This window comes from Corticium candelabrum, chromosome 5, assembly GCF_963422355.1.
Source record: "Corticium candelabrum chromosome 5, ooCorCand1.1, whole genome shotgun sequence".
Taxonomy (NCBI): domain Eukaryota; kingdom Metazoa; phylum Porifera; class Homoscleromorpha; order Homosclerophorida; family Plakinidae; genus Corticium; species Corticium candelabrum.
This window is the reverse complement of record NC_085089.1, coordinates 6701948-6723024: the sequence shown is the minus strand read 5'-3', so window position 1 is coordinate 6723024 and position 21077 is coordinate 6701948. Positions and strand designations below refer to the sequence as shown.

At 43.8% G+C, this 21077-nt stretch overlaps 2 protein-coding genes across 2 annotated transcripts; both read left to right on the top strand.

Moving 5' to 3' along the window:
* The first annotated feature begins 1494 nt into the window (after nt 1-1494).
* On the top strand, nt 1495-4593 carry LOC134179646 (uncharacterized). The gene is made up of 6 exons (XM_062646582.1): nt 1495-1628; nt 1699-1857; nt 1927-1986; nt 2066-3181; nt 3239-3316; nt 3385-4593. Exons 1-6 carry the CDS (start codon nt 1571-1573, stop codon nt 4332-4334), a joined length of 2421 nt encoding a protein of 806 aa, XP_062502566.1. The 5' UTR covers nt 1495-1570; the 3' UTR covers nt 4335-4593.
* An 8308-nt stretch (nt 4594-12901) lies between these two features.
* On the top strand, nt 12902-21060 carry LOC134180133 (lanosterol 14-alpha demethylase-like). The gene is made up of 14 exons (XM_062647219.1): nt 12902-13040; nt 13112-13210; nt 14770-14946; nt 16079-16205; nt 16267-16323; nt 16710-16827; nt 17030-17075; nt 19131-19216; nt 19283-19412; nt 20073-20138; nt 20203-20298; nt 20391-20500; nt 20655-20725; nt 20787-21060. Exons 1-14 carry the CDS (start codon nt 12912-12914, stop codon nt 20969-20971), a joined length of 1497 nt encoding a protein of 498 aa, XP_062503203.1. The 5' UTR covers nt 12902-12911; the 3' UTR covers nt 20972-21060.
* Nucleotides 21061-21077: the final 17 nt, after the last annotated feature.

Genomic DNA, 21077 nt, shown 5'->3' with positions numbered 1-21077 from the left:
TTTGGCTCGCGCACGCCGAAAGCAGGCAGATCGACCGTGAGGCTGTCGTCTTCTTCCGGAGTTCTCTCGAGACGACACGATTTCCTGCCAGTCAAAACTCGCCTCCACTCGCGCGCGAATTTCTCTGGAACGGCGCGTCGGATCTCCACCAAATGTAAACTACCCATTCTCGACCTCGGACGGTAGACACGGAGCTTGTCGCTTATTGCCGGCGACGACGAAAAAGGCAATATATTTCTATTATATTCGGGTCTTTAAGATGCACAATCCTCCGTTGGCCCGTATACACGCGTCGAATAGCTGCTATGTTCGATATGCCTGTTTCCCTCAACGACAGCAACGTCTTTCAAGCGACGACGTCCAACGAGACTGTCGAAATGGCGACGTGAGTTACTGACTTATCAGATAGACGGGAAACCGACTTTAGGTGTGAGTATGTAACCGCACCTGACTTCTAAGTTTTTTGCTCGAATATGTATGTCTAAAAGGGATTTATCTCAACGTGACACTCGGTTACATTCAAAGAGACTGTTGAAATGGCTACCAGACTAGACCTCTAATCGCATTATATACGGGTAAGTAAGAATAACACATGATTTCCCAGTTTCTGCTGCCCGAATACATGATATTTGCTGCTAATTTCTCGGAATGGGACACTCTGTTACATTTCCATTTGTCTTCGACGGAGAGCGAACAGTGAGCTAATTCATGATGGAAAACTTGCTGCTAATTTCTCGGAACGGGACGCTTGGCCAGATTATTCATTTGTAACAAGCAATAATCGAGTCAGCCTGGGCGAATTCGAAGAACGGTATCTGTAACGGCATATCTACTTTGGATTACTCCATCGCTGCTAATTTTTCAGAACCGGATCTAATTGAACTGAAACGAAATACTTCATGAGAATTCTGTCCGCGGCTGCTAATTCTGTGTACATGTATTCTTCACGATAAATTCATGCAACAACATAAATTTGCATGCAAAATTAATCAACTAACAACTAATAATCTTATCTGCCAGTGCGGAGAACAGCTATACAGCTATGACAGTACTGTAGAGTTGACACTGCACAAAGCAGAATGTCTAAAAATGCCAGTTTTGGCGTTCTAGCTGTGTGAATAGCGGCAGTGTGTCTGATATTACTGCGGTACGTATGAGATTCTCAAAAGAAGCAGTGGACAACAATAAAGCTATAATTGCACTAAACTATACGCGCCTCGGATAGATGCTTACCATCGCTCAAGCTACTTTCGGTGCAACAAAATCTCGCACGCGCACTTTTCAGTTACATCCCCGGAGATTTATTTGATCTAGAGCGCCGCTTCAGCGAATGAGAAAAAGCACAAGCTAGTCACGTGAAACATAACACCACTTGTACACTCTTCAAGATTTCCGTCAGGAGGTGTTGTTGACACTATATACTCCGTAGACGTAACGATATTTAGCACCGTCTAGCTATAAGAGACTATGAAGAGAACATGTAGCCGCCTTAGAGTCATTTGACCCCGTCAGTTCAGTAGCAGAGACATCTGTGCTTCTTACGTTGTGTGTAGAGGGTGCAGGTCGAAGAATGCTACTTGTCATATTCGTTTTGTCGCTCTTCGCAAACGCGGCGATATCTTCTCAAGGTATACCGCTTGGCAAGTCGAACACGTCGCCTAATTATTCGCTTCTAGTTTCAGTTGCGTTTTGCTACAGGGTGCTCCGAAAATCTAAAAGACAGCAGCATGATGGTGCGCATATGCGACGACCGTCGAGTAATGAAGTCGTGTGAGACCGGTTATGCTATGGACGGACCGAAGATGGATTTTTGTCACCAAGGACACCTCATGGACGAGCAATCGAAGTGCATACCAAGTTGGTTCGCTATATACTAACCAGTTGTTGTGTTACGTTGTCTAACTGAGCGTTTGCGTGTACATGTAGTATTATCTAGTGATGATTCGATGGATGACGAGTCATCAAGTATGGAATCTACATCGTCAGGTCATTAATTATTATTGTTATTACAGACAGTCAATGTTTATGTTGTCGTCGTCGTCATTATTTGTGTGTATTTTGACAGACAGAGACAGTACTCGAATGGACGCGTCTAGCGAAAAAATGATGAGTTGTTCTAGAATGCAGCGCGTGCGCAAGGCGGTATCGCAAATGACCGACGCGGAAATGCGAGAGTTTGCTAAGACCGTCAGGAAAGTTTCCACCAACAAACGATTTCACGACACGTGGCGTAGACTGAAAGAGCTTCATGACAAAGTTTTCTACCAAGTTCACAGACCCGGCCAGTTCCTAGCCTTCGTACGTTTCTACTTGCTAGCAGACGAGAACTTGTTATGCAATGCTAATCCGAATGTCGTCATACCCTACTGGGACTTTACATGTTGGTCTTCCAATCCGTTGGAAGCTCCCGTGTGGAGTGACGACTTTTTGGGCGGCGACGGAGATCCGAACAACAACATGTGCGTCACTAGCGGCCCGTTCTCTTCCAACCGGTGGCGCCTACCAGACGGGCAGTGTCTTAAACGCCACATTCAATGTCCATTCCCGCCACCGAAAGCTGTAGAATGGATAATGCAATGTAGAGATTTCGAATGCTTCGAGTTGCGCATGAAAATCACGATTCACGATCAAGCTTACGGTTCTATGGGAGGTACGGTGGCGACAAGAAATGTTAGCAGCTTCGCTCCAGAGACCGATCTCATGCATGCATTCATTGACAAGTTATGGGTCGACTGGCAGAAGAAAATGGGAACGAGCGCCGATCGGTATCCCAAGGATATGGACATGTTGATTGGAGGCACACCTTACACCGTTCGCCAACTATTAGACAACAGTAATCTACCCGGAGGCGTCTCGGTCACTTACCAAGAGTCGGAGTGCGAGAATAGACCGACCGCCGGCGTTTGTCAAGGCTGCGAGAGCAGCGAATCGACGGAGTGGTTATATACGCCGCTCTTCGAGCCTCTTCGCATATACAGGACCACCTTACAAACTGGTAGTCGACGCATTCTGTATGACTCCACGCGATACATCAATGGAAAAAATGACGACATGATGATGATAATGATGGAGATGAGTTGCGGTAATGATGTGATGATGTCGTGCCCTAATGGTTACATGATGGACGGACCAAAAATGACAAGACGCTATCAGCACGACCAGATGTCTACCTGTATGCCAAGTAAGCAGATACATCGAGTTCAATATATGACTTTTACTTTTATCTGCGTATCTATAGTTGTGCAAGAGGGTCAAGGATATGAAGCTCGAGGACGCGGTACTCAAAGTGAAGCATCTCTTCGGTCAAAAGCAATATGTGAGTGTTGAGAATCAAGTTGAAAGTGCAGACTATATACATGGTTATATTCACATGTTCATATGTAGTTGATACTTGCCCTAAATCATCTCTTCCCTACATGTTCAATACTACTTGTAGTGTCAAGCGGCGAGTTCGCAAGGAGATGACTAGTATGACGGCTGCAGAACGACGGCGATACATCAACGCGGTCGTGGAACTATCGACTAACGTCAAGTACGAGATGAAATACAGAAGACTACTGGACGTTCATCAACAGGTGGCGGACGTCGATCGCCACCAATGGTTTGCTTTCAATCGCTGGTTTGTAATGGAATACGAAAATCTCTTGTGTGAAATCGACCCGGAAGTGACCGTTCCCTATTGGGACCCCACCTGTTGGTCGTGTAATCCGATGGCGGCACCAATTTGGAGCAGAGATTTCATGGGAGGAGACGGAGACCCTAATCAAGACTACTGCGTTACGGACGGACCGTTTGCAAAGGGCAAGTGGTCTCTCCCTTGCAATCATTGTCTCAAGCGTCAAATCCAGTGTCCATTCCCACCGCCCGCCATAGTCAATCAAGCGATGAGCTGCGACGACTTCGCGTGCGTGAACATGTATCTCCACTCGACATTCCACTTGCAAATGCACGGTCACAACGGAGGTACGATGACTTCTCAGGCGGCCGCGTACGCGCCAGAGTATATGCTCTATCACGCGTATCTCGACAAGCTGCACGACGACTGGCAACGTTCGCGCGCGCGTTCTGAGTCGGACGTTGATATGAATGCGTACGTAATGAAATCGCAGCACAAGGTGCGAGACATGATCGACTCACGCAATCTTCCCGGCGAAATTTCAGTCACTTACCAGCCACACGTTTGCAGCGGTATGCCGGAGATTTGTCGCTGTACGAGCTGTTATAGCAACAAAGAGATGCCATACACTCCTATGTTTGAACCCCTTCTCTGGTTCAACGTGTCTGAGAGCGAAATGCGTGCCTTGCAAGAGTCTTTCATGATGATGAACGAATGAGAGTGCATGGAGCAGAGGGAAAGCCAATTATAGAAGTGCTTTCCAACTGTTCCTAGTGAATCCGAACAGAACGGTATCGTGCTAGACGTGTCCTAGTGATTTGTCTTGAATGTTGCTGTTGCTTTGACTGCTAATCTTGTGCTGCTGTAGTGATTATCTAGTGAATAAATGTTCGAGTGCATTGAATTCATCGGTAGAAAAGCAAAATGCTCACTAGAATACAGGGTAGACGCTGCACTACTCATGTGAATGCATGTGCTGTATATGAGCATACATACGCTGTCTACATGCAGTCAATGACATCTACAGACTAGATTTACTTGTTTCAACAAGATTTGGTATGGAACGGTAGCTCTGTATGGGGGCTGTTCGTGTTTATCGACATTTTACAAAAACGAAAACTTCGTTTGGGGTGGAATAAATGGCCGTTCCGTACAACTTAACAGGTGCACTCTTGAAGGAACAATAAAAATATACTGTACAATGACCGGTTGGAGAAACGATAGCTAATAATTGAAAACATATGTATACGAGTCTTATATGCAAGAGGGCGGTAAAGCCGATAAGTCTCGTGTAGCCAGACCCTTCTCCCGCGTCATACTTCCGCTAGACTACGAGACTGCACTGTCGCTCGGCCTGCCTTAAACCCAAGACCCACGAATGACTATGACAAGGGGGTGGAAGCGTTGTGGCAGACGACGGACCTCCAGATGACGGACGCATTGTGTGACGAACGGACATCGTAGACAGTAGGGTAGTGTTCCTAATTGTGGACACTCCCCGGTAATTTGAGTTACAAACACTCTTTCTCTGGTAACCTGCAACGGAGAGGAAAACATGTTCGATGTACGCACCAATGTCTAAACTTTGGAACAATACCTGTACGACTACAATCGCACAACGTCTGCTAGCGCACTAGCAAAGTATACGGGATAACATCTGTGAACAGCTCAAACGGGGGTGTATCTTAATTGTGGACATGTTTTTCTCCGCCACAGAAAGCGACTGGGTCTGAGTAACAGCTGGACTAGATACCTGAATGGTTGCCGCACAAGCTGGTATTTTGGGCTGCAATCAAAACCATGTTCTGTTGTGTATGTATCACGACGATTCCCCTGCGAAACTGTTATCACGTACAACGTTCCTCCCATCACGTCCACAAATTCAAGGTACACGAATCGTTCTTTTATTGGATCATGAAAGTGCCCTGACCTTAGTTAAGCAACTATCGAATACCTTGGTAAAGTTTTGAGTCTAGTTACGTTGACTTGTAACGTGCTAGAGAAGCGCACTAAGTGCATGGAGCGAACGTGTAATTCCAGTCCAGTAAACACCTGAATATCTTCACTCATACTAGATCTAGATATCAGTAATCCACTGACAATCTAGCTGTTTTCACTGCAACTACATCTGGCCACAATAGGGTATGAAATGAGAAAAACAAAGTAGATGGAATGTCAATATCAGCGACATTAATAATCCAGTCAGAATTTGACTGTCTTCACTGCTACTAGATCTGGCAACAATAAGACACAAAATGAAAACCTGCAAACTCACCTAGGATAGATGGAAGGTCAAAACTACCTGGTCTGATATCAATAATCAGCTCTACCAGCAACGTAAAAGATGTTAGAACCACAGTTCACGGTTGAGACGTTTATCTAAACATGATTGATCGTCTCCTGCATTGCATCGTAAACAGAACATTTGGTTTCTGCAAAATTTGAAGGGCACGTCGCCATTTTACACAGAGGTGATACACCACAGAACATGGTTTTGATTGCGGCCCAAAATACCAGCTTGTGAGGCAACCATTCAGGTATCTAGTGCAGCTGTTACTCAGGCTCAGTCGCTTTCTGTAACGGAGAAAACAATGTCCACAATTAGGATACACCCCGCGTCCAAGCTGTTTACAGACGTTATCCCATATATTTTGCTAGTGCGCTAGCTGACATTGTGCGATTGTAGTCGTACAGGTACCGTTACGAAGCCTAGACATTGGTGCGTATATCGGACATGTTTCACTGTCTCTTCGTGCAGGCTACCAGAGAAAACAGCGATTGTAACTCAAATTACCAGGGAGTGTCCACAATTAGGTACACCTGCCCTAGGTACCTAGATTGTTTATAGGATTATATGTATAGGTGACATCACAGGGAAGTGTGGAGGCTCTCCAGTGCGGACATCAACTGTTTTGTTAGGGGGCACCGGTGAAACGAAAGGACAGGCCTCTAAGCGGTAAATAAGTAAAATAATGATATGTCTGATTATATACAATGTATAAATTACAAATTAATTATTGGTGCGTCAATCTCTGATGAAGTTGAGTAGCAGTGCGAAACTATCTATAGGCTTACTCTAGACGTTTAGCGGTAGTCTATACTTCAAGCTTTAGATGTACAAGAACTTCCTTCAAGGTTTCAGCCGCTAGCTTCGCTACGCTTGCATGCATAAGTCTGGGGTGGCCATGCATGGTCCCCAATATTGTAGTAGTAGACAAGGTCAAATAAATGTTAAACCTCAGGCTGGCCTCCCCAATTTTGGAGGTCCATGCAGCGACGCCCTTGCTCTAGTGCCACATGCAGGTGTAGAAGTAGTTTGGTTATATATGCTCCTGATGCGTAGTGATGTTTGGTTCTAGAGTTACATCGTAGCAAGTGCTTAGTGACTGTTGGTATAGCGTTACATCGTAGCAACATAGGTAAATTAAAGGGGCAGTTCCACAACTCCAAAAATAGCTTTTAATGGAGAATTTGAATGGCGTTATTTTACGTTTTTATCTGCCTTCGTTGTTGAACTAAAAATCATTCCGTTCTGACGTCACTGGTTTCAAGGTGTGTCTTCCGCGCAAACTAATGAGAACCGTTTAGTGGTGAGCGTAGTACCAGATCTAGCCAATTAGACATCCGTTTGTGTCCTCAAACGGACTAAGTTAATTATTAAGTGTCCGGGGGAGAGCTGGCAAAATCTGCCGAGGACAGCGAAGTTGAATATGTAACCCCTACAAAATGTGCCTTAGAAAACTTTCGACCCTCAATGTCTGACGGTTAAAATTTAAGTGGTCCCCACCATGTGTGTGTGTGTGTGTGTGTGTGTGTGTGTGTGTGTGTGTGTGTGTACACGCGCGCGCACGCACAGACACACACACACACACACACACACACACACACACACACACACACACACACACACAGACACACACACAGACACACACACATACACACACACCTTTTTCAAGGTGTGTGTGTATGTGCATGCGAGCGCGCGCGTGCGTGCATCAACAGTTTATATAATACAGTAAGGTACAATCAAAAGTTTGATATTTTAGTAAAAGCTATTTAGATTGCCAAGTAATGCGCAAGCTACAGCCAAAGCGAGTTACAGTGGTGTTGCTAAGGCAGCCTCGTCGCTAGGCCATCTTCGTCTTACGTGGTGGAGTAACGCGCGCCATTATGCGTAGGTTCCCATGACCGGAAAGGAAGTTGCCACGGTGGGGATTGGGCCGGACGAGTTTGGTTCATCTGAACTGTCTCAACCTGTCTCGACTTCTTCATACTTATCTTTTTCATCTGTGTCTTGACCTTCGATTCCTACAATGTCCAAGATGTTTTCGTCCGACTCTAGCTAGCTATATATAACTCTTCACACTCGCTGTCATTTACTAGATTTACACCTGCGCAAATCTCCACGTGTCCGTAGAGTTCATCGACAGCCATTGTCTTTGCTAAATGGTTCTCGATTAATAAAATAAGAGTTTTCTTGCTTACACTATTTTATTTTTCCTGGGGAAGTAGCTTATGACAATCAGCGTATTTTCGAAGTTCGGAAACGAGAAGTTGCTTTAGTTTCCTACTCGATACAACTGAGCACATATCGTAGCAATCAACTGTTTTGAGCTGTCTTTTTGCCTTGAAGCTTCGCTTCTTTCCGACTGTCTTGCTTTGCCTTGGCTAAAAGTATTCAAGCTTTTGTAGTATTTTCTGCAAACCTCTTCGTCTACTTAACAAATTTTGCTAAATTTTTTTACTTCTTGTAAACTTATCTTTCCTTCAAACAATTGACGCAGATGCGTTCGCACAGCTTTATGACTCGCCGTTTTTTCGTACATTGACAAATGTGAAATATGACACCTGCTTTCAAAAATTCTGGAGAGCATTTAACAATTCTTACCAAACACTATGGCATAGTTTGGTTAATGAAGAAAGAGGAGAGGAAAAGCAAGCAGAAGATGAAGAAGAAGAAGAAGAAGAAGAAGAAGAAGAAGAAGAAGAAGAAGGAGAGGAAGAAGAAGAAGAAGACCAGAACGAGGAAGAGGGACGAGGAAGAAATAGAGGACGAGAAAGACGAAGCAAAAGAAAAGAAAGAAAACGGAGACAAGCAAAAAGAACAGAAAACAATTAGAACTTTAGACTGAATACATGCTAATTCAGTATTAAAACTCCACAAACTATGTACGGAGACATTTGTGCAAAGTTTCTATGAAAATGGAGATTGTGTTCTTACATACAACTCTAAAAGCATGATAAAAATATGATCCCAGAATGGTACAAATGTGTTGTGACCCCTGCAAATTACTGCATTTCAAACTTTTGGCCCCCCAACAATTTTGCCAACCCCTCCAAACACTTAGACCGTGCCCTAAATTAAAATTCAATGCACTCGAATTTAATGAACTACAACACTATAGCTAATCACTGAAGCAGCACGAGATGAATTTCCTGCAGCAGTCAACACAACAACAACAAGATTCAAGACAAATCACTAAGACACAAGTCCAACACAATACCGTTCTGCCAGATTTACTAGGACAATCGGTAACAATACTTTTACCTAGCTTCCTCTCCGCCCCACTCTCATTCGTTCATCATCATGAAAGACTCTTGCAAGGCAAGCATTTCACTCTCAGACACGTTGAACCAGAGAAGGGGTTCAAACATGGGAGTGTATGGCATCTCTTTGTTGCTATAACAGCTCGTACAGCGACAAATCTCCGGCATACCACTGCAAACGTGTGGCTGGTAAGTGACTGAAATTTTGCCGGGAAGATTACGTGAGTCGATCATGTCTCGCACCTTGTGCTGCGATTTCATTACGTACGCATTCATATCAATGTCCGACTCAGAACGCGCGCGCGAACGTTGCCAGTCGTCGTGCAGCTTGTCGAGATACGCGTGATAGAGCATATACTCTGGCGCGTACGCGGCCGCCTGAGAAGTCATCGTACCTCCGTTGTGACCGTGCAGTTGCAAGTGGAATGTCGAGTGGAGATACATGTTGACGCACGCGAAGTCGTCGCAGCTCATCGCTTGATTGACTATGGCGGGCGGTGGGAATGGACACTGGATTTGACGCTTGAGACAATGATTGCAAGGGAGAGACCACTTGCCCTTTGCAAACGGTCCGTCCGTAACGCAGTAGTCTTGATTAGGGTCTCCGTCTCCTCCCATGAAATCTCTGCTCCAAATTGGTGCCGCCATCGGATTACACGACCAACAGGTGGGGTCCCAATAGGGAACGGTCACTTCCGGTTCGATTTCACACAAGAGATTTTCGTATTCCATTACAAACCAGCGATTGAAAGCAAACCATTGATGGCGATCGACGTCCGCCACCTTTTGATGAACGTCCAGTAGTCTTCTGTATTTCATCTCGTACTTGACGTTAGTCGATAGTTCCACGACCGCGTTGATGTATCGCCGTCGTTCTGCAGCCGTCATACTAGTCATCTCCTTGCGAAGTCGCCGCTTGACACTACAAGTAGTATTGAACATGTAGGGAAGAGATGATTTAGGGCAAGTATCGACTACATATGAACATATGAATATAACCATGTATATAGTCTGCACTTTCAACTTGATTCTCAACACTCACATATTGCTTTTGACCGAAGAGATGCTTCACTTTGAGTACCGCGTCCTCGAGCCTCATATCCTTGACCCTCTTGCACAACTATAGATACGCAGATAAAAGTAAAAGTCATATATTGAACTCGATGTATCTGCTTACTTGGCATACAGGTAGACATCTGGTCGTGCTGATAGCGTCTTGTCATTTTTGGTCCGTCCATCATGTAACCATTAGGGCACGACATCATCACATCATTACCGCAACTCATCTCCATCATTATCATCATCATGTCGTCATTCTTTCCATTGATGTATCGTGTGGAGTCATACAGAAGGTATCGACTCCAAGTCGACAGTCCGTACACGCGAAGAGGCTCGAAGAGCGGCGTATATAACCACTCCGTCGATTCGCTGCTCTCACAGCCTCGACAAACACCGGCTGTTGGTCCGTTCTCGCACTCCGACTCTTGGTAAGTGACCGAGACGCCTTCGGGTAAATTATTGTTGTCTAATAATTGGCGAACGGTGTAAGGTGTGCCTGCCACCAACACGTCCATATCCTTGGGATACTGAGCGCTGCCCATTTTCTTCTGCCAGTCATCCCATAACTTGTCAATGAATGCGTGCACGACTTCGGTTTCCGGAGCAAACGTGCTGAGGTTACTTGTCGCCATCGTGCCTCCGATCGAACCGAGAATTTGATCGTGAATAGTGATTTTCATGCGCGACTCGAAGCAATAGAAATCTCTACATTGCATTACCCATTCTACAGCTTTCGGTGGCGGGAATGGACATTGAATGTGGCGTTTGAGACACTGCCCGTCTGGTAGGCGCCACCGGTTGGAAGAGAACGGGCCGCTAGTGACGCACATGTTGTTGTTCGGATCTCCGTCGCCGCCCAAAAAGGCGTCACTCCACACGGGAGCTTCCAACGGATTGGAAGACCAACATGTAAAGTCCCAGTAGGGTATGACGACATTCGGATTAGCATTGCATAACAAGTTCTCGTCCGCTAGCGTGTAGAAACGTACGAAGGCTAAAAACTGACCGGGTTTGTGAACTTGGTGAAAAACGCTGTGATGGAGATCTTTTAGTCGACGCCACGTGTCGTGAAATCGTTTGTTGGTAGAAACTTTTTTGAGGGTCTTAGCAAACTCTCGCATTTCCGCGTCGGTCATTTGCGATACCGACTTGCGCACGCGCTGCATTCTAGAACAACGCATCGTTTTTTCGCTCGATAGATCCATTTGAGTACCTTCTCGTCCTGTCAGAATACATGCACACAAATAATGAAGACGACAAGAACAACATATAATCGACTGTTTGTAATAGAGACCCGACGATGTAGACTCCATACTTGCATACTCGTCATCCATCGAATCACCACTAGATAATACTGAACACATAAACGCGTAAACATCCAAACACAAAAATCAGTTAGTAGCGAATCAACTTGGTATGCACTTTGATTGTTCGTCCATGAGGTGTCCTTGCTGACAAAAATCCATCTTCGGTCCGTTCATAGCGTAACCGGTCTCACACGACTTCATTACTCGACGGTCGTTGCACATGCGAACCATCATGCTGCTGTCTTTTAGATTTTCGGAGCACCCTATAGCAAACCACAACCAAAAATAGAAGCGAATATTGCGTGTTCGACTTGTCACACAGTATATATAGATATATACCCGGAGAAGAAACTGCCGCGTTTGCGAAGAGTGACAAAACGAATACGACAAGCAGCATTTTCAACCCGCAGCCTCACCACAACATTGATAGATGACTCGAGAAGGCGGCTGCACGCTCCCTTTATAGTCTTCTAGCTGGACGGTGCTAAATAACTTTACCTGTAGTGTCAACGACACGTCCTGACGGAACATTTTGGTGTAGAGTGTGTCTATAGGCGCGATGTTGTGTTTCACGTGACCAGCTCGTCTCATTTACTGAAGCAGCACCTACATCTCAGGCGTCGCTGAAAAGTGCGTGCAGTGAAAATGAGCATAAATTTTGTTCGATAGTAGCTGCAAATGCGATGGTACGCGCTAGCGTATCACTATTTAAATATGTATACTTACTGACTAGTTAAGGTGCCACTTTCCAATGTGCGTATCGTTTGGTAATTAATTATGCTGTAGGTGTAGAACTAGTTGTACGGTATCCGTAACAGCGCCGTATCTAGGAATTTTTGAAAGAGGGGGTTCACCGCTAGCAGTTATTTATAGCATTACTAATTTTTCTCTTTTCTAATAAAATCATGTGAAATTATTGAACCACACCTATTGGAAAAGGGGGGTTTAAACCCCTTACCCCCTCTGGATCCGGCTCTGCGTAAGCGCCTCGTGTTGGTACACGTTGCAAGGGAGTTTTCTTACCGTCTACTGAAACGCCACGCACGAGCTAGACAAGATGTATTTGTTTAGAATTATATCGACTGCTTTAAAGACTAGCTAAGCGTCATGCAACTAAAGTGCTGATGATAATTATTTTGTAACTAACTAGAAGTGATGTCGATATCGTTACTAACTACACTGGCTAGAGACTTCAACCGGTACCTCTAGATCACACTCGCAGCTCGCTATGTTTTAATCTCTACGTCTAACACTTAGAAGTTTGCTCTCGCAAATGTAGAGAAAATCCGGAAAGTACGAAAGTGGTGCAAGAGTAGCGCGCTAATGGCTCACGTGCACAGTCAGACGATGATCACCTGAGAAGTGGGCGGGCACTAACTACCATGGGCACAGACACCGTCATCCCAATCTTCGGACTCGAAACTGTCTCCACCGAAGCTCTATTGCTGTCAACAGCAGTCGTTGTGTCTCTCTGTTGTTTCTTCTACCGACGAAGTCGGCAAGAACAATCAGTGAGTTATTTTTTAGCTTTAATTTATAGACGACAGAGCTCTGGCGTCGTTGTAACAGTTTTTTATGTAAGGGAGCGCCTCCGTTGGTGCCGTACACAATACCGTTCGTTGGACAGGCCGTGGAGTTCGGACAGCGTCCCATTGAGTTACTACTGGAGGCGTACAAGAAGGTCAGTCTGGTTGGTGTGTAAGTACGTGTAGGCCTACAAGTCTACAACCGGGATGAGCAGTTGCTAGTCACTAGCTAATGTAGTTGCACGATGACCGTTAATCAAGAGACACGTGATCAACACGTGCTGATGCTCTTTAGTATTAATAGTACAGTATAGTTCATGTAACATGCAGTTTTTTTTGTTAATTAATTATTGAATTTTATACCTTAATTACTTAAGTTAGTTTTTGCAAATTTGTTATATTCTTTATTTATTTTATATTTTACAAATACTAATTAAATTACTAATTGTTGACACTGATTTTGAAGTATATTTTTATAATCAGAAAATACCTTCGGTTTATGCTACAGTACAATCTCGATTATCCAGACTTTTTGGCGAAAATTGTCAGGATAATTGAAATGATGATATGGTGACTTCCTTGAGGCTCAGTCAGTCAAGTAATGGACAAATGTTTAGCAATAAGTTAGCACATTTACACAAAAGATGAACAAAGACGTCTATTGCAGGGCCTTAGCAAGCTCACGAAATGTGAATGGGTCTAGTGCACGCTAAAGGTGTGTTATGCTAACGTGCGTTAGCACAATAGCACGCATTAATAGTTTCCAACTGCATATAATTCGGGTCACTTCTGTGAGGCTTACATTCCTGTATATGATGTGAGAGTGGAGCTGCTTGTTCTGTAAACCCAAGTGAACTAGACGCAAAACCGTTACCAGATGAATACTAAATTGATAATATTATTTAATCATCTCTACCTTGACCAGAAGTTTCAAGAAATTGTCGACAGACGAAAGTGCAAATTTCAAAACTGCCAGAGCCATGGCCCGGGCAGTCTCTACGGCCCTCTATTGACTTGTTTCTATTGCACAATGGTCAGCAACACCCTTTTCTCTTTGAAGTAAGTTGACACTTATACTTCGTTTGGTGTGACAGAAATGATGTTATACGGGACACTTGTAAACGATACGTGCTTTTGGACAGACAAGTTTGTCTGGATTATTGAAAACTCCCAACTATTAATATCCTGATAATCCAGGTTGTACTGTAGTTGTTAAAAATGATTATTATGTATTTACAAAACTTCTACCTACATCAGGGGTCTGTTGCCTCTATGCAAGTGAAGTCAGTTTTAGTTACATGAGCATAATCAACTGCTTATTGATGCCACTCTGTCTCGGTGTCCCGTACATGCATCAGTGGAGCAATTTATTGCATTCCTGCTGCACTGGCAGTGTAGTCACATATCACCGACTTTGTACTCTTGAGGTAGCAGGTCTAAATGCTTTCAACGACAATGGATTTGTTCTCTTTTCAAAGTTTTGTTTTATTTTTCAACTTTCTTGCCCTTAAAGATCTCTCTCACTTGATGCTTTGTAAGCCTTATGAGATGTGGCTGTTACTGAGCATGATGACCTACTTAACTTTATTAAGATTTCGACTGTTTGTTAGATAGCTGGATGCATACACATTGTATGGGGAGACTCTAACAGTTTCAATATACTTTCAAGTTTGTTAGAACAAAACTTAGTTTTGTTGTTGTGTTGTTGTCTTAGTATGGGCATGTGTTTACTCTGACTGTGATGGGACAAAAGTTGACGTACTTGATTGGATCGGATGCCAGTAGTATGCTTTTTAATGCGAAGAATGAGGATCTAAATGCGGAAGAAGTGTACGGACCGATAATGACGCCGATTTTTGGCAAAGGAGTTGCATACGATGTGCCACACATGGTAAGACAGAATGGTGTGTGTGTGTGTGTGTGTGTGTGTGTGTGTGTGTGTGTGTGTGCGCGCGCTCACAATACACGGCCACGTCTTTTGTCCATTTGTAACCAAAATTGGCATGCACACTCGGCACGCGAAGGGGAAGGTTTGCATTACAAGATGTTAAAAAATTATGCACCGGGTCCTCTCTTAAGGGATTGACCCCCTTGTAAAATTTCTCAATGATGCAAACGCTAAACATTCCAGTTTATTGGAACACACGCCCACACCAGTCCTGTGTAGACCGCACGTTGTTGTCCTTTGTAAATCTTTGTGCAATCAATATTTCTTGCCGACGGAACTTACTCTTTGTTTCTCTCCAAATTCTGATTTCATTTGCATCAAATTCAACCTACACATTTTCTGTACCAAGCGCTACATGGGACTGTCTTGATTTCTATTGAAAAAAGCGCAAAGACAAGATTCAAATGCATTTAGCACATCCAGTACCTTGCAACAAAGATTGCACGTGATGTGTCAACACCTGCGTCTTACGTCAGAACCCTACATAGACAGTATCTTGCCCGTACGGAGGACGAGGCATGGATCTAGTCAAAATATAAACATAAAATTTGGCTTGTTTTTTTGCTGTTGGTTTGTTGCATTGTTATTGATCATGATGACCTAAGGTAGAGATGACTGTTAAAGGTTAAATGTGCGATCAAAGAGGAAAATGGTTGAACACCAATTGGTCGGTCATGACCATTGACCGACCGTTATATTCCACTCTGGGTTCACATTCACAGTTCACTTGACTTTCTCGTTTGTTGTGCATGTGGTGAGTTCATGATGTCAGTGATATGGTCCCAATCAGCAGAGACTGCCAGCAAATAGTGTACATAACAAAGTAGCCAGTCACGGCTAAATGACCATTGCTCTTTAGTTATTACAAGAGGAAATCACAATTGCCAGAAAATGTTCATCCATCCATACGTGATCTGTTTGTTTGGACTTCTACGTATTTGTCTGTCTATGTTTGTTAGTTTGTGCTGGGTTGTGATCTCTAGTATGTATTTACTTATTTATTGTGTTTGCATGGTTATTACTTGTGTTGCATTTTGGTTGTTTTGTATGCATTCTTTGTTGTTCGTCTTTTCAGGTGTTTCTCGAACAGAAAAAGATGCTGAAAACTGCATTGACCATTGCTAAATTCAAGACGTACGTACCAATGATTGAGGAAGAAACGAAAGAGTATTTCAAACGATGGGGAGATAGTGGTGTGCGAGGTGTGTGGTTATGTAATTATCGTGTGGATGTTATGGAATGTATGGTAAGTGTTGTGTGCAGACTTGTTTCAAGCAATGTCGGAAGTCATCATAATGACAGCAAGCCGTTGTCTTCAAGGTTTGTGTGGCAATTAATGAGTTGGTGTGTGTGTGTGTGTGTGCACGCGCGCGTGCGCGTGCGTGTGCCTGTGTCTGTGTGTCCTTGTGTCTGTGTCTGTGTGTCCTTGTGTCTGTGTCTGTGTTTGTGTCTGTGTGTGTCTGTGTCTGTGTCTGTGTCTGTGTGTCCTTGTGTGTGTGTGTGTGTGTGTGTGTGTGTGTGTGTGTGTGTGTGTGTGTGTGTGTGTGTGTGTGTGTGTGTGTGTGTGTCTGTGTGTGTCTGTGTCTGTGTCTGTGTCTGTGTGTCCTTGTGTGTGTGTGTGTGTGTGTGTGTGTGTGTGTGTGTGTGTGTGTGTGTGTGTGTGTGTGTGTGTGTGTGTTGCACTAAGCTCTCTCGGTGATTCACAGGGAGAGAAGTGCGAGCTATGTTGTATGAAGGCGTGGCCGACATGTATCACGACATGGACGCCGGCCTCACACCCGCTGCATGGCTACTTCCAGGATGGCTGCCACTACCAAGCTTTAGGTCAGACCATTAGAATACATCAAAGTCTGTCAAATACAGCAGTCTAACAAAATCTAATATTTTACACACATTACCAAGACTAACACGATGTTGTGTGTTGTCTTTCATGTTCGCATATCGTCTTGTGACTAGACACACTATCATACCTCTATCTTTAAGTCATATTTTGTATTAATTAAATAGCAGCTTATGATCAATTTAGGCAAAGAGACAGAGGGCATCGCAACATCAAGGAGATTTTCTACAAGGTAGGACATTCGAATGTTACAATTTTGATACTGTTACGTATATATTCAATTAATTAAACACCATGACGTTTATTTTAGCTAGAGTATCCAACTGCGGCGTTTAAACGAGGGTGGCGTTTGTTTGTCAAGCGTTTTCTGTCTCTGTCCTTGCTTTAGAAGTGTGTATGTACGCGTACAGTACACGTTGTAGGTTTGACATCTATTCAAGAGAACAACACACCATACTGGTGTATATGCGTTTCACACTTTGAGACATCATGAAGTGAAACAGGTGAAACAGTATCCGGGTAGTCTAAAGAAACCGTTTGCCTCACGTTTGCCTCTGTGAAAAAGTCGTATGATTTTTTCTTCAAACTTTGAGCTAGACCTTTGGAATTCATTAAAATGCGACCTTTAAACGAGGGCGGCGTTTATATTTTGTCTGTACTCTCAGCTTGGGCGTTTAGACGAGGGCAGCGTTTATATTTTGTCTGTACTTTCAGCTGTGGCATTTATTCCAGGACCTCGTTTATATTTTACGTGTACTCTTATCTGCGGCCAGTGTACAACAAATCGTCTTATCTCTAAGTTGTCTCCGGGCAATCACACATGAAATTTTTAGTTGCCTGGTCATTACTCTGGTTGCTCATACACTAAATCCATGACCGCTATTGCTATGGTGCTATAGTACTATCAACCACAAAGGACTCTGCAACAATAGCTGAAGTCTTGAACAACATGAATATAGGATAGAGTAACTGAGATAAAGATAGGATGTTTGTTTGCAATTTTCAGTTCTGGGTACTTCTATGTTACAAGCAAGCAGCACAAGCATAAATGGAAAAATAATAAATAATAAATAATAAAAATTAATAAATAATAAATTCGGACTCGGTACTATGAGCACAAGATTCTACATCGTGATGTGAGTCCTACTTGCCGCATGTGCAGTGTAGGCATGGAAACAGCCGACCACATTGTGGCAGGCTGTAGTGCTTTGGCACCGACGGACTACACTGATCGACACAATCAGGTGGCCTCCATCATTCACTGGGATGTTTGTCGCCATTTTGGGGTTCCAGTGGAGAGCAGATTGTACCGGCATCATCCTGATAGGCTTGTGGAGACGGATGACATTACTATGATGTGGGATACCACCATCCCCACTGCCAGGAAGATCAAAGCCAATCGTCCAGACATCTGTCTCAGAAATAGGAAGACAAACACTTGTCTTCTTAGTGATATCAGCTGTCCTGCTGATGGCAACATTGGCAAGAAACATGCTGAGAAGTTGGCGAAGTACAGCGACTTGTGAGTGGAGATAAGCCGCATGTGGCATTGTCGAACACTGGTGGTTCCGGTGGTCTTGGGAGCTTTGGGCACAGTGCACACAAGTATTGCACGGTGGCTGGACATTATTCCAGGTCATCACAACCTGCAGCACTTACAGAAAACAGTGCCTCTGGGATCTACTCGGATCCTTTGTAAAGTCATGTCTTCTTTCTAGACAGCCATGATGGTCTAAGTACTTCTGAAGCAGGGTTTGCTTCCGGTACTTGTAATAGACTTTACAAACCAGACAGATCTGGTTGAGCACGACATAATAATAGATAAATAATAAATAAATAATAAATGGAACAAAGTAGCACCTCCTTAACCCTACAGGTCACCCCCAATCTGGCACTTAATTAATTAGGAAATGACACACATATACTTGACCTGTCATCTATGACACCTAAATGGTCAATAGGTCTGCAAAACGGTAGACTTATCTTTAATTAAGTTTATTAACCAATGAGGGCATGGAAGGAAAAGGCTAGCTGGTCTATGCTAGTATAGGTAGGATATAGCTGTCAGCTAGTTGTCCCTGGGCAACCATACTTTGCCATTTCAGTTGCCCGGACATATTTTTGATTGTCTCAGTTGCCCGGGCCACCAATTTGTTGTACATTGTGCGGCGTTTAAATGAGGGCGGCATTTATATTTTGTTTGTACTCTCAGCTGTGGCGTTTAATTGAAGAAATACGGTAGCTATAGGTGTACGTACTCTGATTGTAATTGTACACTATGGATCAGGTTATTGCTACTCGGAGAAAAAACTTGAGTTGTGGAGAAGAGCTGGACGATGACATTTTGACATTCCTTATGACAACCGAGTATCGGTATATTTTACATGTCTGTTATATTGCCGTTATTTTGGGAGGTGATTGGTGTGTTCGTTGCTATAGTGATGGACGAAAGTTGACTGATGACGAAATAGCGGGTCTGCTGATTGGTCTGCTGATGGCCGGACAACATACTTCGTCCACTACTAGCGCGTGGCTCGGTTTCTTTTTGGCTCAGAATAAAGCAATACAAGTAAGGGATGGGGAAGCAAGTGGGACTGATGAGGATGAGTGTTTGTTTGCCTAGGTTTTTGTTTTGCTTGGTCGTCTCTACTTTCTTTGTTCACTCACTTGCCTCTTTACTTGTGCATTGTCTGCTCATTTGTTGATATGCTTGCTAGTCTATTTAACTCTCTTTGTGCAAGGTTTACTCTTTTAAATCTAAACGGTCTAGCGTGCGTTATATGGATGGCCCTAGCGCGCGTTACATGGACCGCCCTAGCGCGCATTGCATGGTGCAAAACTGCCCGGATAACTAGCCTCAGTTTCCATTCATTCATTACCCAATGCTACTGAACTGAACGTTGGCCCAATGGGATATGGCCTCCAAACTTCGACTAGAATTCTGGTTATGACCGTAGATGAGAAATATATTACATATTTAATCACATAGCACCAAGACTGGAAGTGGCAGTTTTTGTTATGTGGACCAAAGTCGACTTTTTGAAAACCTTAGCGATCATGGGTGTGGCGTCGTACGGCTCTGGATTGCAGGTTTGAGCTGAAGGTATTTCGTTCTTTGTTCTGCTTCTTTGTTTTGTCATCCTTTCTATGTATCTGGGATATCTAGTTTGCTTGCTCATTGATGAATTAGCAACAATAGCATTGTTGTGTATATTTGTTGTTAACTTAGGATGAGTGTTATGCGGAACAAGTTGATGTCAGTGGTGAGGACCTGGAGCCTCTGGTGTATGAACAGGTTAGTGTATTTTTTCTCTACATTTTTTGTATTTGTAAATGTGGTTTTTGTATAATGTATGTAGTTGAAGGATTTATGTGTGCTCGATGGCTGTGTGAGGGAGACCCTGCGATTGAGACCGCCGATTATGAGCTTGATGAGAATGGCTAAGAAGCCAGTGGTGTGTGTGTGTGTGTGTGTGTGTGTGTGTGTGTGTGTGTGTGTGTGTGTGGCCGTTCCTGCGACTCAGATTTTGTCTTCTTTCCTGTACAGCATTATAACGGCTATACCATACCTGCTGGCCATCAAGTTTGCGTATCACCAACTACCAATCAACGTCTGGAAAGCGTTTGGCCTAATGCCAACACATTCAATCCGAACAGGTTTACAATCACACACACACACACACACACACACACACACACACACACACACACACACACACACACACACACACACACACACACACACACACACACACACACACTACTGCAAGATCGTTGCTCAGTTTGTAATGACCTTTGCCACTGTTGACAGGTTCAAAGAAGAGAACTACAAAGAGAGTGTAGCTGGAAGTCAAAAGTTTGCGTATGTACCATTTGGGGCAGGTTAGGTTCCCACAGATTACCTGATTGCAGCGTGAGTTTTACCATCTCGTTTTGTCTTTAGGACGTCATCGTTGTGTGGGAGAGTTTTTCGCGCACGTTCAGATGAAGACTGTCTGGTCAGTCTTGTTGCGCATGTTTGAGTTTGAACTGGTAGACGGTCACTTCCCATCCGTCAATTACGCCACCATGATCCACACACCGACAAATGCCATCATTAGATATCAAGCTCGTCAAAAATTAGAATGAATTTGGATGGAGAGTAGACTGTGTGGTATTGTATTGTATTGTATTGTATTCCTTGTGTGTCATTAATATTGATGATATATAGACTCTTGCCCAGTCCTTCCGTACT